General features: G+C 38.4%; 1 protein-coding gene across 13 annotated transcripts in view; it reads left to right on the top strand.

The window, feature by feature from the left end:
* Window positions 1–362: 362 nt before the first annotated feature.
* Window positions 363–16775, top strand: part of LOC124385302 (protein unc-80 homolog) — a 54790-nt gene continuing 38377 nt past the window's right edge. For 9 of the 13 annotated variants that reach the window (XM_046848650.1, XM_046848594.1, XM_046848566.1 and 6 more), the window contains exons 1-14: window positions 364–1486; window positions 1957–2005; window positions 6914–7070; window positions 7541–7833; window positions 9180–9303; window positions 9563–9627; window positions 9921–10051; window positions 11104–11371; window positions 11990–12124; window positions 12227–12443; window positions 13031–13162; window positions 14106–14374; window positions 15517–15867; window positions 16085–16213. In XM_046848650.1, the coding sequence (XP_046704606.1) occupies window positions 1395–1486; window positions 1957–2005; window positions 6914–7070; window positions 7541–7833; window positions 9180–9303; window positions 9563–9627; window positions 9921–10051; window positions 11104–11371; window positions 11990–12124; window positions 12227–12443; window positions 13031–13162; window positions 14106–14374; window positions 15517–15867; window positions 16085–16213 (2412 nt within the window). In that variant the 5' untranslated portion in view covers window positions 364–1394. Of the gene's footprint in view, window positions 1487–1956; window positions 2006–6913; window positions 7071–7540; window positions 7834–9179; window positions 9304–9562; window positions 9628–9920; window positions 10052–11103; window positions 11372–11989; window positions 12125–12226; window positions 12444–13030; window positions 13163–14105; window positions 14375–15516; window positions 15868–16084; window positions 16214–16775 lie in introns of all 13 variants that reach the window. The other 4 variants (XM_046848647.1, XM_046848631.1, XM_046848613.1 and 1 more) reach the window with 3 other exon arrangements.

The following is a 16775-nucleotide window of genomic DNA, read 5'->3' as shown; positions in this document are numbered from 1 at the left end:
ATGGGGGAAAAATCTGGAATGGGATGTATTGGATGGTTTCTCATCAATGTCTTGGGTGGTTTTATGAAATTCCAGAGTAAAAACGGGCGCTTTGAGGATGGATTGGACAGTAGCTAATGTCAACAGTCTGCTACATTGACTCAGGACTTCTTTTCGCTTCTGATCATCATCATCACTTTACCCTGCAACATTGTATATCTGCTATAAATGGACATTCGGTGCAACAAAGATGAAGATGGGTTCCCTCTTGAGTCCGGTTCCTCTCAAGGTTTCTTCCTTATGCCATCTTGCAGAGTTTTTCCTTGCCACAGTCGCCACCGGCTCACTCATCAGGGACAAACTTCCTTATAAAGAACATATTCACTTTTAATTTTCTGTGTAAAGCTTCTTTAAGACAATGTTCATTGTTAAAAGTGCTATACAAATAAAAATGAATTTAATTGAATGTATTGTACATATGCCTATATACCATGTGTGGGTCAGTTTTGACCCATTTCATAAACCTTGTGTATTGATTAGTAGAAACGTTTTTCTTTTCACTGAAGTTGTTGCTGATCATATTTGTAATGAAAAGCTTTGTGTCAAATCTGCCACATGATGGCTGATTGGATAACTGCATTACTATACGTTAGCATATATTTGCATATATTTCGGTACAGTACAGGTGTTTGCTGTTCTTGAAAATCTTTTAGTTATCACCCCTTCAGAGTATTTTGGCATCTAAAGTGAAACCATAATACTTGCTATTCTTAAAACTACCCTTAAACACTGGATAATATCTCCTCACTAGGGGTTTGGTTTGGGGAAGTCTATATTAACAATATTACCTCTGAAGAGAGTAATATTTTGTTGCATGGTCCCACAGTGGCAAAAGGCAATAACCATTGCATAAGATCTGTTGTATTAGGGATGCCTTGATCCTGTCATCTAGCCAACTTGCCCATTTTTCCTGCTTTCAACATGTCAACTTCGTGAACTGACTTGCTGCCCAATATATCCCACCTCTTGACAAGTGCTATTGTAATAAGATCATCAATGGTATTTGATTTATCTGTCAGTTCATTATACGGAGAATCTTGTAATTGATTTTAAAAATAAATATTCCATTATAGACCAAGTAAATCCATGTGATGTGGTCAGCTCAGGTTGCTTTACACCGGTAGGTTTCTGTAGGCCGGATGTGGGCTGCTGCTTTCCGTTGATTATGTGGTGCTGCGTCTTTAAGCAGCAGCTCGGTTTCTGCCTGGATGTCGCTGTCCGGTGTTCACAACTAAATAGACATCTTTAACTCCGACCATTTTTCCGATACACGGCCATCATCATCATCATCATCTTCATGTCCCTGTGCAGAATACGTGTGAGCTAAAGGTCTGTGTCCGATAGTGTCGGTGAAAATGGTGAAGAGGAAAAGCCTGGATGACGGCGACCAGGAGAGTTGCGGCGGAATACCATTTCCCATCCAGACCTTCCTGTGGAGACAGACCAGGTCCGTGATTTTTGACAAGAAATCATAGAATTTTCGGATTCGATTAAAGGATAAACTATTTTTTGCTGCGGTTTATTACTGCCGAGATTTTTCTAGTTCTTTCTCCTAGTTATTTGACTGCTGTTCTTATGCATGTCATCTATATGTTTCCAATTTATTATAATAAATCTATTATCATATACATGCACATATGATAATAGATTTATTATAATAAATTGAATATATATATATATATATATATATATATATATATATATATATATATATATATATATATATATATATATATATATATATATATATATATATATACATGCACACACGCACATACACACGTCATGCTCATTGGCTGTCGCGTTGTTTTGCGTCAAACAGCTCGCGCGCTTACAATGAACACATTATATTAACTCAAACCAGTTCTTTGTAATCTGACGAGAATAATTTCATTATTTGCATTTCATTTTTTTCAGCGCGTTTTTGAGACCGAAGTTAGGGAAGCAGTATGAAGCATCTTGTGTGGTGAGTACTTAGTGTTTCTCTGGGATGTTGCCTCCCCTCACCCATCCTCTTTAATCACTATTACACCTGAGGTGCCTGCTGCTGTCACGTGACTGGTCACGGTGCCTTATTATACGAGCAGCAGACTGGGATTTGTGTACACATGATTTTGTTCTTATGCTATATATATATATATATATATATATATATATATATATATATATATATATATATATATATATATATATAATACATAACACATACATACAGTATCTCACAACAGTACACCTCTCACAGAGGGCAGATAGATTTACTAAAAATAACTCAACATACAGCCATAATTGTCAAAATAACTGGCAAAAAAAAGTGAGTACACCCTAAGTGAACATGTCAAAACTGTATCCAAATTGTCTATTTTTTTGTGTGAGCACCACTGTTATGTAGCACTGCCTTAATCATCCTAGACATGGAATTCACCAGAGCTGCACAGGTTGTTGCTGGGACCCTCTTCCACTCCTCCATGACATCACAGAGCTGATGGTCATTAGACACTTGAAAAATGAAACCCGTCTTGGAAAACCTCTGTAGGGACCTGACCACTGTACTGTAACTCAGTTTCAGGCTGTTACTGATCTTTTTTAATAGCCTGGGCCATCTTTGTGGAGAGCGACAATTCTATCAGAAAATCCTCAGAATTCTTTGCCATGAGGTACCATGTTGAACATCCAGTGGATGTGAGAATTTTACTCAAAGCACAAAATTTTAACTTCTCTAATACAAGATTCACAAATGTGTATGGTCCTGTCAAGCAGATGAAAACATGAACATTTAAAAGGACATGTGGATTTGCATTTTTAAGTGACACATAGCTCTTATCACTTAGGGGGTATTCACTTTTGTTGCCAGTTATTTAGATAATAATGGCTGTATTATTGATTTTTTTCAAAGGACAGTAAATCTGTACTGCTATACAAGCTGCACATTGACTAAAATATATTAAGTTTTATATCTCTAGTATTGTCTCTTGAGGAGATCTACTAAAATGTTTGCTGAAATAAGGAGTGTACCCACGTTTGCGAGATACTGTACATATATGTTCATAGATATATGTATATACACAAAGATACACATACAGTACAGACCAAAAGTTTGGACACACCTTCTCATTCAAAGAGTTTTCTTTATTTTCATGACTATGAAAATTGTAGATTCACACTGAAGGCATCAAAACTATGAATTAACACGTGGAATTATATATGGAATTATATACAAAACAAATAAGTGTGAAACAACTGAAAAATTTCATATTCTAGGTTCTTCAAAGTAGCCACCTTTTGCTTTGATTACTGCTTTGCACACTCTTGGCATTCTCTTGATGAGCTTCAAGAGGTAGTCACCTGAAATGGTCTTCCCACAGTCTTGAAGGAGTTCCCCGAGAGATGCTTGGCACTTGTTGGCCCTTTTGCCTTCACTCTGCGGTCCAGCTCACCCCTAAACCATCTCGATTGGGTTCAGGTCCGGTGACTGTGGAGGCCAGGTCATCTGGCGCAGCACCCCATCACTCTCCTTCTTGGTCAAATAGCCCTTGATGCCTTCAGTGTGACTCTACAATTTTCATAGTCATGAAAATAAAGAAAACTCTTTGAATGAGAAGGTGTGTCCAAACTTTTGGTCTGTACTGTATACACACAGATATATACACTCTAATAAAAAATAATATAATAAAAAATAATAAAAATAATTCAACATTTGACATTAATACTGGACACTGAAATTATGACAAATATGAGATTTTAAAGGAACCACATGTTCAGGAGCTGTTAGAACTAAAAAGCTTACATTTGGACTCATCAGACTGAAAAACAGTTTTTCACTGATCTAATGTCCATTCTTTTCTTTGTTTCTTGGCCCAACCAAGTTTTTTATGCTTGTTGTTCTTCCAAAGTAATTTGAATTTGACCATGAAGGCCTGAGTCACACAGTCTCCTCTAAATATTGCATGTTGAACTGTCTGCCACTTAAACTCCGAAAAGCATTTCTGAGTCAGACAGATGGACAGACAAACAGAGAGATTGATTAAAAAAAGATAGAACTCTATGTAGCATAACAGACCACAGCACACATATTTTGTCCCCAGAGACTACACTCTCCAGCAACATATTTTGTCATGTTTACAATCACCTTATTACTAACCACACACCTATAAGTCAAGTCAAGAAGCTTTTATTGTCATTTCAACCATATATACCTGACGCATTACACAGTGAAATAAAACAACGTTCCTCCTGAACCCTGTTGCTACATAAAACAACAATCACAGAAAACAGTAAACACAGGGCTAAGGACTAGTAAGTGTCCTCGCCACATAAAGTGCATGTGTGCAACCTGGTGCAAAGACAATACAGGACAGTGCAAGACAACACAACAGTGTAAGACAAATACACTAAATACAAAAAAGCTGGCCAGTAGACCTGTTGTATATTGCACACTGTTGTGATGTGCAAAAATGGCATGTAAACAGTTTAGGGTAATGAAGTGATGTAATGTGAGTGGTACTGAAGTCATGGATGTGTAAATTGAGTACGAGTGTGTGTTGAGTCTTGGTTGTACAGATCAGTCACACAGGTGTGTATGTGTGTGTGTGTGTGTGTGTGTGTGAGTTCAGTTCAGTTCAGTTCAGTATTGAGAAGCCTGATGGCTTGAGGGAAGAAACTGTTACACAGAGTGAATGTGACGGCCGGAATGCTTCAAAACCACTTTCCTGATGGCAGGATGGTGAAAAGTGTGTGTGACGGGTTTGTGCGGTTGTCCACAATGCTGTTGGCTTTGCGAATGCAGTGTGTGGTGTAAATGTCAATGATAGAGGGGAAAGCGACTCACTAGCCTCTGTAGGGTCTTGCAATCCGAGACGCTGCAGTTCCCAAACTAGGCAGTGATGCAGCTGCTCAGGATGCTCTCGATGGTCCCTCTGTAGAACATGGTCAGGATGGGGAAGGGAGATGAGCTTTCCTCAGCCTTCTCAGGAAGTAGAGACGCTGATTAGCCATCACCACATACTATATACTAATTCTCTGGGTTTTGCTTTTGCTTTTGCTTTGCTTTTGCTTTTGCTTTAGCTTTAGCTTTTGCTTTTGCTTTGCTTTGCTTTGCTTTGCTTTTGCTTTTGCTTTTGCTTTTGCTTTTTTAACTTGCTCCTTGTAAAGTAATGCTCAAAGTTTTCAATACTGACCTACTAAATTGTTATCCCTTTTATTGGCATTCTGGTTTCAGTTTTTTTTTTAATCCATTTTTTTACTGTGTTATGATTATTCGGATTTGTTCTCCTTTTATGTTGTTTGCACCTCGCCTGAATGTTGTGTCTAGTTAGATTGGGATTTGGGATTTCTCAAAAAATTCATTTCTGCATTTGCATTTGTCTCTACTCACCTGCTGTGACAAAAAAGTAGTACGGTTGTAAAGCAGGAGACCTGCAGTGTAAACATTATCAAAGTGTTAACAGTGGAGTGAAAGTGAATATGGATAGTTGACATATAGTGAAAGTTAAGGTATTGTTCAATGAGCTACTTCTTAAACAGGCCTTTTCTTTTAAAAAATATATAACAGTTTTTAGTGGCAATAAATACAACGGACCCTTTATATACTGTACAGGATGTATCTAGAAATGGTTGTTGCACCATATACTTTGGATATCAGAAATGTGTACACAACCCCTGTTATACTATACTTTCTTTCGGCTTCTCCCGTTAGGGGTCGCCACTGCGGATCATCTGTATTCATGATCCGCATGTTTGAGTTGGCACATGTTTTTACGCTGGATGCTCTTCCTAACGCAACCCTCCCCATTTATCCTGGCTTGGGACCGGCATTGAGAGTGCACTGGCTTGTGCAACCCTAATGGCTGGGGTTGGTTCCCTGACCAGGGATCAAACCCGGGCCGCAGCGGTGAGAGCACCGCATCCTAACCACTAGACCACCAGGGAACCACACAACCCCTGTTATGGATATGGTTATGTTACGGTAAAGAAAAATGTAACCAATAGAAATTATGTCAGATCTTTTCATGTACAAAAGAAATCAATAGAATTCATATAAGATGCAAATTAAAAACTTTGAAGCGTAAAGAAAAAGAAAATGGTAGTTTAAGTGTTCTTACCTCCTAAATAATATTTCTTTAAAGCCTCTTTTGCTTGTATTCAGCACCAATACCAGATTTGACTGTTTTAGCATATCTTGATTTGGTAGTTTTTATTTCACTCTCCCTCACAATAAAAATGCTCCAGCTCTATCAATCATTTCATTATCATTTGCATCTATTGTGCACAGTCTGTTTCATGATATGGACTCTTACATAGACATAGCAGAATGTTGATTTGCTTCATATGAAACTGGTCCTATCCTGTTGACTTGGATTTGTGCTCATATTATATCATGCTAGGAAGTTTTCTTCTATTCTCTTTCAAAGGAAGGTCTGCAGATTTTATGCCAAAAAAAATATTTAGAGCTACCCAGCTGTCCACTCTGTCTGGGTCACGCTATGATGTCAATGCTGTCTAACAACATTGTGCATTAAGTGTGGCAGTAGTCAGAGATGGACCCAAAAAGGAAGGCCAGGCTGCACTAATCTTATGATGGATTTTTTAGCCTTTGCATTTCTAGGCCAGAATGTGTACTTTGCAGTGAGAGTCAACAAAGTGACATCAGCAAACACACATAATGTGCTTTAGTTGTGAGAAATAAATGGTCATTTTAAATAATAATAACAAGTGGACATTAGTGGAAAATAAAACTTTACCCTGTCCAGCTCAACAAGCACACAGGATGCACTAAGATAAGTACAATCAATTCTCATGACGTGTGTCACAGGGAGATTTATTGCCAATTTGTAAAGGAACATGATATGTGAGCTTGATATGTGTGTTTCTGCTGTAGTCTTTTGAGCGAGTGCTGGTGGAGAATAAGCTCCATGGGCTTTCTCCAGCTCTCACCGAGGCCATCCAGAGCATCATGCGTTGGGAGCTGGTTCAGGCAGCACTGCCTCATGTCCTCCACTGCACTGCAATTCTCCTTTCCAATCGCAACAAGCTAGGTAAGAAACCAAAACCGAAAACTATGACACACACCTGATGGTGATGTGTTTAACGTAGAATTTTAAGCTTGACAATATATATTTTTAATTTTTTCTACTGTATTTTTATCTACCACCTTATACACGTTTAGTCCAGTTCTTTTTAAATCAGTTTTATTACGGTTGTCATTTATCAAAAGCTTAAATGCATAGATTTCTTGAATTCCACTCGATCAGTCAGCAACAGTTGCTGGAAATGTTTTTCTTATTATTATTATATCCAATACTGCGATTGTGTCTTAAAAAGGGAATTCAAGGTCATGTATTGTGTTACATTATTTTGGGTATTCATGGTTTAAAAGCTTCAGTGTTAAACCTAGATACTATTTGTACAATGCTTTAGTTTGGGCTTCCATAATATTTTTATTACTCCAATGATTGCAGGCCATTGCTTTAAACTGCATTTGAACCTTTAGCACTGTATCAACCAGGGCACCAGGATAAACTCGGTGTAGCCGAGACCAAGCTTCTCCATACTCTTCATTGGATGCTGCTGGAGGCAGCTCAGGAGTGCCACCAAGACCTAGGACATGGATGGTCAGGGGGAGGCAGCAGTGGCAGCAGCAGTGCGTTCTTTCAGCCTTTAAGTAACCAAATTCACCTGGAACGCAATGGCAGTACTCCAGAGGAGAACGAGTACGCTCGAGCCAAACTTTACCACAAGAACATGGCCACTGTAGAGCTGTTCGTTTTTCTTTTTGCTCCTCTTGTCAACCGCATTAAGGTCTGTACTGTTTTGCTGTGTCATTTCTTATATTAATACAGAGTACGTATTAATTCAGTAGACTATGAAAGTCTTCATTAAAATCTTGCTTTTACATAGCATCCATTAATATGGATGGATGGATGGATGGATGGATGGATGGATGGATGGATGGATGGATAGATAGATAGATCTTTTTAAAGGACAATACTATAGTAATAAAACTTAATATATTTTAAAGTAGTCAGTGTGCAGCTTGTGTAGCAGTACAGATTTACTGTCCTTTGAAAATACAGTCATTATTGTCCGAATAGCTGGCAACAAAAGTGAGTACAAAGCTACATGGTAAGCAGTGTTACAGTGTAAAGCTACATGTCCTATTCATCATGTTCATGTTTTTGTCTGCTTCACAGGACCATACAAATTTGTGTATCTTGTATTAGCATCTTGTAAAATTGCTTTGAATACAATTCTCTCATAGTGACCACTGGGTGTTGAACATAGTACATCATGGAAAAGAGTCTCTAAAGATTTTATAATTAGAATTGTTGCTCTCCACAAAGATGGCCAAGGCTAAAAGAAGATTAGTAACCCCCTGAAACTGAGTTACAGTACAGTGGCCAGGATCATACAGAGGGTTTCCAAGATGGGTTCCACTCGGAACAGGCCTCACAAGGGTCGATCATGGTCTGGGGCTGCATGAGCGCTGCTGGTAATGTGGAACTGCGGTTCATTGAGGGAAAAATCAATTCCAACATGTACTGTAACACTCTGAAGCCGAACATGATGCCCTCCCTTCAGAAACTGGGCAGAACGGCAGTTTTCCAACATAATAATGACCCCAAACACACTGCCAAGATGTCAGCTGCCTTGCTGAGGAAACTGAAGGTGATGGAGTTGCCAAGTATGTCTCCTCACATGAACCCCTTTTGAGCACCTGTGGGGCATCCACAAGCAGAAAAAGAAGAAGCTCCATGCAGATCTGGTGAATTCCATGCCCAGGGCGATTAGGGCGGTGCAAGATAACAATGGTGCTCACGCAAAATATTGACACGTTGGACACAGTTTTGGCATGTTCTCTTAGTGGGTACTCACTGCTGTTGGCAGTTATTTTGACAATAATGGCTGTATGTTGAGTTATTTTCAAAGGACAGGAAATCTGTACTACTACAAGCTGCACATTGACTACTCTAAAATATATCCAATTTTAATTTTTATAGTATTGTCCCTTGAGAAGATCTACTAAAATGGTTGCTGAAATGTGAGGGGTGTACCCCTCTGAGACTGTGTATGTCTGTATACTGTATATATGTCTTTAAGTAAAAATATCCCAAAAAGCAACACACCTAACACTATGTATTGGGCAGGAGTCTGATCTTACATTTCGACTGGCTAGTGGCCTTGTTATTTGGCAGCCAATGTGGGAGCATCGTCAACCTGATGTCCCTGCCTTTTCTTCTCTCATTAAGGCCACACGCAACATTGTTACTGGTAAGATTTGGGTATTACTAAATAATTTATTGTTGCAAAGATAAACATATTTTTGTTTGGACATTTGGAATAGTGATGAAAAGATGAATATGAATTTTTATTTCCTGATATTTACACCGAAATATTGTTAAGCGATGCAAAACATACCAGAGTTTGTTTGAATGCACTCATTTCTGTATTTCACCAATCATATTTGTCTTGAAATTAAATTTTAAGCATGGCACCTGCTGGTTTTCTTTTTTTTTCTTTTTCTTCACAGCAAAGAGAAACTCTACTGTAAATAACCAGTGCAATCTCTGTGCTCCGGGCAATCCTTACCCCACGGTAAGCATCTCAACATGCAATAAAAAGCTCTAATATATTTTATTTATATATGAGCAAATGAGACCCAGCTACTTTTCATACGTGGATAACCACTTTCTTTAAATAGTAAGAAGCACATATTCATTCAAGTAAGGAGGAAGTAGATATCGTTGGGAAATGATTGATCTGATAGTTGTGTTTATTGAGTGTTCGTATACCCCTCTAGGCCTTACAATCCCCAGAGAGCTTTTTTCCTGCAGTAATGTGATTTCTTACTGCCTGAGTCATGTGATCTGATTTCCACTGCTCTCCAGGTGGTGGGTGAATCTGCACAATCTGACTCCTCCTCCACTTCTGTGAAGGCCCAGAGCTGTCGCCGTGGCAACTCGGTGGAGAGAGGAGGCACCTCACAGCAGCAGTGTGATCGAGGCATCACCCAGAAGAAGTGAGCATTTTTACATGTGTAGATAGAAACATACAGATTGAGCCAGAAGTAAGGTTGGAGAATTCAGGGAAATTTCAAGACTGGACACTTTCCATGGGAATTAATGGGAATGTAGTTGAAAAAAAAACCCTGCAGGATAAATCTTGGTGAAAACAACCAGATTTAATGCAATTTCAGTTCTGTTTCTAACCTGCACATTCATCAGTCACATGCACACAGCACACTTACATTCCTCCATAACATAACAGATCATTTCTTGCGATTTCGATTTTAATATTACTTGGGTGAATATATATTTGTCTATGGTATTAAAGTTTAACTGGCAAATACCAAAAGGTGTTTATACAGTAGCTAACCAGCCAGTAAATCAAATATGCTAAATGTATGCTAGCACTATTTCATTGACGATGTATGAGGCTGGCTGGCCCAAGCTGTGATCTTTCCTAACTTCTGCTAGCCAGTTTACTTGTATCATACAGAAGTACAGAACTGACCAAACATTTGAACACACTACTATTTTTTATGTTTTTGAAAGAAGTCTCTTATGCTCATCAAGCCTGTATTAGTTTACATACTTAAATCCATACATTTCTGGTAAACTTCCAACTTGGAATATTTCCCATGGAAAGTTCCAGAAATGTACCAGTATTGTTCCCCCCTTTGTGACCCTAGCTAGAAATAAAATAACCCTCGAGCACAGAGGATTAAGGGCCTTGTTTAAGGGCCCAAGAGTGCTGACCCGCCGACATTCCGAACAGTAACCAGCGCCTTAACCACTGCGCTACCTTTCCGCGGATCAAGATGATAAAAGATGACAGCCCCTTTGGAACACCAATTAAAAAAAAAAAGTTCTAGCATCCATCTTTTCATTTTCAGTATGGAATGATTCCTTTTTTACATCATTTATCCAGTCTACAGTGTTTTAGAGCAGTTCTCTAGGATCTCACTACAGCGACTCAATGGGGATCAGGAAATCAGTATACTTGGGGAAAAAAATACTTTTCACAGACCAGTGACTATATATGACCTTTGATAAATGCTCTTCCTAATAGGTTGTCAGCACCCGATGCTATCTCTGTGTGCCAGCGAGCACGCTATGCCACCTACTTTGATGTGGCTGTGCTACGTTGCTTGCTTCAGCCTCACTGGACAGAGGAGGGCATGCACTGGGCACTTATCTTCTATCTACAGCGTCTCAGACAGATTCTGCAAGAGAAGCCTGAGCGTCCACCAGAACCCCCCACAGCACCCCTGCCTCGACCTCGGAGCAGCTCCATGGTGGCTGCAACTCCTTCACTAGTCAACACACATAAAACACAGGTAAGTCTTATATGAAAATCTTACATATATTTTACATGTTAGCCATTAAATATAAATTATACATTTGCATGCATGCTATGAAATATAACACATTTTCAAATAATTAATTATTTATAAAAAAAAAAAAATTAATAATAACCTTTAAAATATTACAAATAGTCTTCTCTGACTTCCAGCAGGTATTTCAGCTCTGCACATCTTTTCACATAGATGGAGAGTCCAAATCAGTCCACACCTTAATAAATTTCATACAACCTGAAGCTGGATGTTTATCAGCAAAAAAAATGTGAAAGATCTGATGAAATTAAATAGTTTTAAGGTGGAAATGGTGAAAATCCTTCTCTCTGTTGTGTCTTATCAGCAGAAAATATTTGATAAACGTTTTTTGAACACAAGGTTGTCCATTGTGATTGTAGTCGGCACTTTAAATGCTTTATCAATGTGTAAAATAAATTCTGTGTTATTGGTTTCATCTCTTAGTTGAACTTGAATGAAAACCAGGCCTCATTTTAGGAAAGAAGTGAATTTGTTTAACAAGAGCACCACAGATGTTTTCTTGCAACAATTAGCTAATGAAGAAATTGATACATGTTGTGGTTCTACTCGCTCTGCTTTAAGGACATGACCTTGAAGTGTAATGAGGAGGGGAGGTCACTGAGCTCAGAGACCTTCTCCAAAATATCTATTACCAACCTCAGAAGACAAGCCATCCCGGACCTCTCTACAGACATAAGCATGAACATTTTCAAAAAGGTTGGTTGCTTTCAGGACCTTAAGACATTCATAAGTTGAGAACGCAAATGCTGAAGAAGCCATTGTACCTTACCAGCATGTTAAGGATTTTTTTATTTTTAGTTTAAGAACCGCAGGGAGGACAGGGAGAGAAAGGGCTCTATTCCATTCCATCATACAGGAAAGAAGAGACAACGGCGTATGGGGGTGCCTTTCCTCATGCACGAGGACCACCTGGACGTGTCACCTACACGTAGCACCTTCTCATTCGGGAGTTTCTCTGGATTGGGTGATGAGCGGCGCCCCTTGGAGCGAGGTGGCTGGCCCACCAGTATCATGGGTAAAACTAAAATGAGAGCACATTGAGACTAAATGTGGAATGCAATGCTCAAAAATAATATACTGTACTTACTGATCAGGTGACCCATTACTTTTGGCAATATAGTGCATATCATATTTGACGTATTCTACTGATATATTGGGATATCTTTTGACCCACTTAGACAATGGAAAATTAATAAAATATTAATAAAGTTGAAAAGAATTTAACATTACGTTGGTGTCATTTGAGTTACTGATGTAATGCAAAAATTATTGTTAAATACTGTCTGAAGTGTAAAATCAAGGATTATACATTTTCTTTTTGATCAATGCTGGTAATTTGGGGCAAATGGTAATCAAGTTCTAATGCCTGACTTTTTTTAAAACCATGAACATGACAGCATATAGGTTGTCCATTGTTTTAACAGAAATGTAGCCTACTTTTATTATTCTTGCTTTGGCTTAACAGCCATAAAAGTAAGCCCCAGTGCCATTCTGTGATATTTCTACTTTTAATTATAATAATGACCTGTAATATAAGCTTCTATTACATAATATTACACGATGGACTATGTTAAATTTGTACACTGATTTGTCATCTGGCAGGAAAGCTGACTCGTCGTGGCAGCACAGATATGACAGGGGACGTGGACAGTCTCGGAGTAAAACACTCTCATTCCCACCACAACCTGCCTGACCATTCCAACAGCCACAGTGAAAACACCATCAAAGAGGGTGGTAAGGCATCCATCCTCCCATTACACAGTGTCAGGTGGCAGAGATGGAGAATGTTGCAGGTTAAGATCCAAGACACAAGAAAGTATATCCATAACTTGCATCACAATCAGAATTAGGAGAAGTTCAAAAGCCAGAAGATTGCAAACAGAGTTTCTCGGTCAATAGACAAGACATAAACCAGGATCCATAAGCGTAGTAGAACCATAAATGCAATAAATAAAAAAACATAAGGCTTGGTATTGACATATGTGACGCAGAGCAAAGAAAGAAACATGAGAGCTTAAATACAAAGACTAATCAAGGGGCAAACTGAAAACAGGTGAAAGTAATCATGACACAATGGGGAGCAAAATGATGACTCGATATGAACCGAAGCAAAATGCACATGAAGATGCAAACAAATACTTGACAACATGGAAGAAAGTGCTGAAGAACTGAGAGCCACAACGTGTAGGCAATACTTGACGTACAGCAGTTTATATGGAGTTTCGCATTGTTGTTATTTTATACCAACATATAAATTATTTCGCATTTTTTAATTAATCTCAATTGGTGGTAAAGTTGTAACTTGAGATGTCTCTGCATTGACATGACAACATGAATGTAATATTTTGGAACATTAACTACAATCGAGAGAAAAAAAGAGCCCTGATTAAGGAAACAGTTTATAGCAGCTGTAGTAACAGGAATTACCTTGTTTCATGGACATTCTACAACATCAAAACTATAACTAAGCTATAAACAGCTAAAAAGCCCTGTTTTTTTTTTATGTTATTAAGAAGAATAAAACACAGTGTAATGTTCTGTTATTTGAAAAATACTCAACTTTATGGGGGGGTAAGACCATTGTACCACTTCGTCAATGAGTATTTCCTATAACAGCATGCACCGTTATAAAACTCACCCTTTGTATCCTTACTGTTCTGCCTCTCTCATCTCCCAGTGCGTTCTCAGATCTCTACTATCACCATGGCTACTTTTAACACGACAGTCGCCTCCTTTAATGTGGGCTACACCGATTTCTTCACGGAACACATAAAGAAGCTCTGTAATCCCAACCCGATCCCCGAGATACCCTGTGAGCCATTGGCTTGCTCCAACCTTCCACGCAGCCTCACTGACTCTTGTATCAACTACTCATGTCTGGAAGAACGAGACAGCATTGAGGGAACCAACAATTTTATCCTGAAGAATGGCATGCTGGATCTTTCTGTAAGAAGACAAATCAAAACAGAAGTTTGCTTTTTGTGTATTTAATTGTCTTGTTGTTCTTGAAATAAAACAAATGCTCATGGGAATAACACAACTATTGCTAAGTACTAACCTGAGGATAAGAACATTTTATTTTAGCTAAACTGATGAAAGTAAATAAAGATATATTGGTGGCACAGTGGTGTAATGGCATTAGGCAAGGTTGTGAGTTCAAACCCCAGCACCACCAAGCTGCCACTTTTGAACCCTTGAGCAAGATTCATAAGCTTGGTTTTTATTTTTTTAATTGTTACAAAAAATATTTAGGATGTACAGTCATGGGAAAAGAAAATACGTATCTAAGATCTGGTATAAAACTGTGTTCCTCATTAACTCTTTAGTCATTTTCAGTAAATCCCAAATCATCACCCCTCTACCACCAGGCTTGACAGTGGTATAAGATGTTTATAGTGATATACTTTGCCTGGTTTGCACTGTGACACAATGTATATGATAACCAAACATCTACACATTTCAACCTTGGTCTATTCAGTCTAAAGAATAGTGTGTTTACTGAGACCTGTAAATCACATGATGTAGTTCTCTTTATATCTCTGAGCATTAATCAGTGTGACCTTGAACTGAATATGCTGGGACACACTCTACTAGAAACTGCAATCTATTTGTAAAACAAAAAAACACCTTTCACTGTAGAATAGTGAATTTTATATTGTTTGGACATGGCCTTATAACCCTCTTCAGATTGATAATCAGCAGCAGTTGCTTTTCTGGGGTTTGGCTGATTTCATTTCTTTTTGGCGTAATGTGGCACTAGAACACCCAAATGCCAAAGGTTCTGTTTTCATAGAGGTAGTCAAACTTCTTGATGATTTACCAATCCTGTGCATTTTATTAGTAGGACCTGCTTGATAATTATGATTGTGGAATTATTTGACACACCTGCAATTTTGTTCGTTTATAGAAGTCGGTTAGTATCACATAATTGTTATTTAGGCCCTGATCATTCAAAACATATACATGACGGACGTTTAATTTCTTTCCCCATGACTGTAAGCTTTAGCCAAAATTGGACAAATGTAAGTATGTATATGCAATGTTTCAGAAGTTTATAACCATTGTTTTCTTTTTTTAATCTCATTTAGGCTGTGCTCAGGGCTGTGTATGCAGTTCTCACTCATGACATTAGCTCACGGATATGCGATGTGGCCCTCAACATTATCGAGTGCCTTCTTCAACTGGGTGTTGTGCCCAGTTTGTCCAAGAAAGTTGCCAAACAAGAGGACAAGGTAAAGGAGGCAGATCTTTCTAAGGAAGGAGCCAGTCAAAGTGTAGGTGGTGCTCATGGGGGTGTGGCTGGAGGCACAGGGGCTGTTCCCAGTGGAGGGAGTGGAGATGGTGATGGAGGAGGTGATGGTGGAGGAGGAGGAGGAGGTGGAGGAGGAGAGAGTGGAAGCGGAAGTAAAAATGATATTAAAATCAACAAAGGCAATAAGGTATGTGGCTGAAATGTATTTTTTCTAGTATTTTTGTTTTTTTATGATTTTATGTTTAAGTATGATTATTATGCCCATTAAATTATTGTGTACATTTACAAAGCAATTTCATAGCATTTCTCTGCTTAAGTTAAATAAAAATGAACTAGGACCGTATAATGTGATAGTATAGAACATGTACCGTACCATCATACTGTATATCATATCATATTTTCAGGACGAGGACTCCATTAGCACCCACAAATTAGCTTTGACTATGCTTATTAAAATTGTGAAGTCTCTTGGGTGTGCCTATGGTTGTGGTGAAGGCCATCGCGGGCTTTCTGGAGATCGTCTGCGTATGCAGGTCAGTGTCTTTGTAATTATAATCCATGGTCTTGTAGAGGCTAGTTTAAAAAAAACTGTACACTTTGCAAATTTCAAGCAGCATAAATTTCAGTCAACTGTAGTACTTCTGTTTACTCTAAACATATTATTGGAAACATTGCCGAAAAAATCTTCAGCAGTTTAAATAATTAATAAATTATAGACTTAAACATTTTATAAATGATTGTTGAACCCATTGCGTATTGTATTTTAGGTCTAAATGTCTAGCTTTGCACAACAAACAGCATTTATACAAATCTATTTATTCCAAAAGACTGCTAAAATTATATATACATGAACACCTACAGTTAAAACCCTAGCAATGCCACAGCCAGCCATGGCAGGGAGTCCAAGAGAACATTTGGAAGTGCTCTTTGTGTGGGATGTATGAAATTTCTTTCTTCCTTGTCAATCACATAGACACTCATCAATCCTGGCCACCTCTGATCTCATTGTATTTGGAATAGGGTGCTTAGTGCTTTCCTCAGAGTCTCCTCAGTAGGTATTTTTCACGTGATCTGTGAAAGGTAGAGGTGGCTGGG

The sequence above is a fragment of the Silurus meridionalis genome, chromosome 1 (genome assembly GCF_014805685.1).
Source record: "Silurus meridionalis isolate SWU-2019-XX chromosome 1, ASM1480568v1, whole genome shotgun sequence".
Taxonomy (NCBI): domain Eukaryota; kingdom Metazoa; phylum Chordata; class Actinopteri; order Siluriformes; family Siluridae; genus Silurus; species Silurus meridionalis.
The sequence above is the reverse complement of the archived record's forward strand: the minus strand, read 5'-3'. Positions and strand labels throughout refer to the sequence as shown.